Below are 565 nucleotides of genomic sequence, written 5' to 3'. Positions count from 1 at the left end.
TCCCCTCCTCCCATCCTCCTCCTCCTCTTCTCGCGCCTCCCGCCGCCTGCGGCTCGGGTTAGGAAGAGCGCGCTCCCGGACTGCGCTGCCCGCTCCGGTCCGGGGCCCGACCCCCGACCCGGTGCACGCCCGGCCCCGGGCTCGGCCTCCGGGCAGCAGCTGTGAGCGCCCGGCGGGAGTCCGGTAACTCGTGGCGAGGGCGGAAGAAAGTTCCCATCCGCACTCCAGCCACGGTAGCCGCTCTCTCGCAGCATTCCCTCGGCCGCCCTCCAGACAAAGCCGCCCCGTGCGCCCCCGGAGCCCATTCCGCCCGAGGAGCCCTGGCCTGAAACTGGGGGTGAGGGAGAAGTGCAGGGATATATTTTCTCCGAGAAAGGAAGGGACGGGAAAGGACACCCAAACCAAGTTCCCACCTCACCCCCACCCCACCTCCCAAGGGATTTCACGCCTTCTCTTGGCACAAGGTAGCCTCATTTGTCCCAAATGCACCAGAGCAAGGAACAGGTTCCCCTGTTGGTCCGCGGACTCTCAGAAGCTGTTTCTAGCCTTCAAGGACTCCGGCTGT

General features: G+C 66.2%; 1 protein-coding gene across 1 annotated transcript in view; it reads right to left on the bottom strand.

The window, feature by feature from the left end:
- Nucleotides 1-305, bottom strand: part of ADGRA3 (adhesion G protein-coupled receptor A3) — a 142,474-nt gene extending 142,169 nt beyond the window's left edge. The window contains exon 1 of the mRNA XM_029952283.1: nucleotides 37-305. Coding sequence (XP_029808143.1) covers nucleotides 37-305 — 269 coding nt within the window. The remainder of the gene's footprint in view (nucleotides 1-36) is intronic.
- Nucleotides 306-565: the final 260 nt, after the last annotated feature.

This window comes from Suricata suricatta, chromosome 1, assembly GCF_006229205.1.
Source record: "Suricata suricatta isolate VVHF042 chromosome 1, meerkat_22Aug2017_6uvM2_HiC, whole genome shotgun sequence".
Lineage (NCBI taxonomy): Eukaryota > Metazoa > Chordata > Mammalia > Carnivora > Herpestidae > Suricata > Suricata suricatta.
The sequence above is the reverse complement of the archived record's forward strand: the minus strand, read 5'-3'. Positions and strand labels throughout refer to the sequence as shown.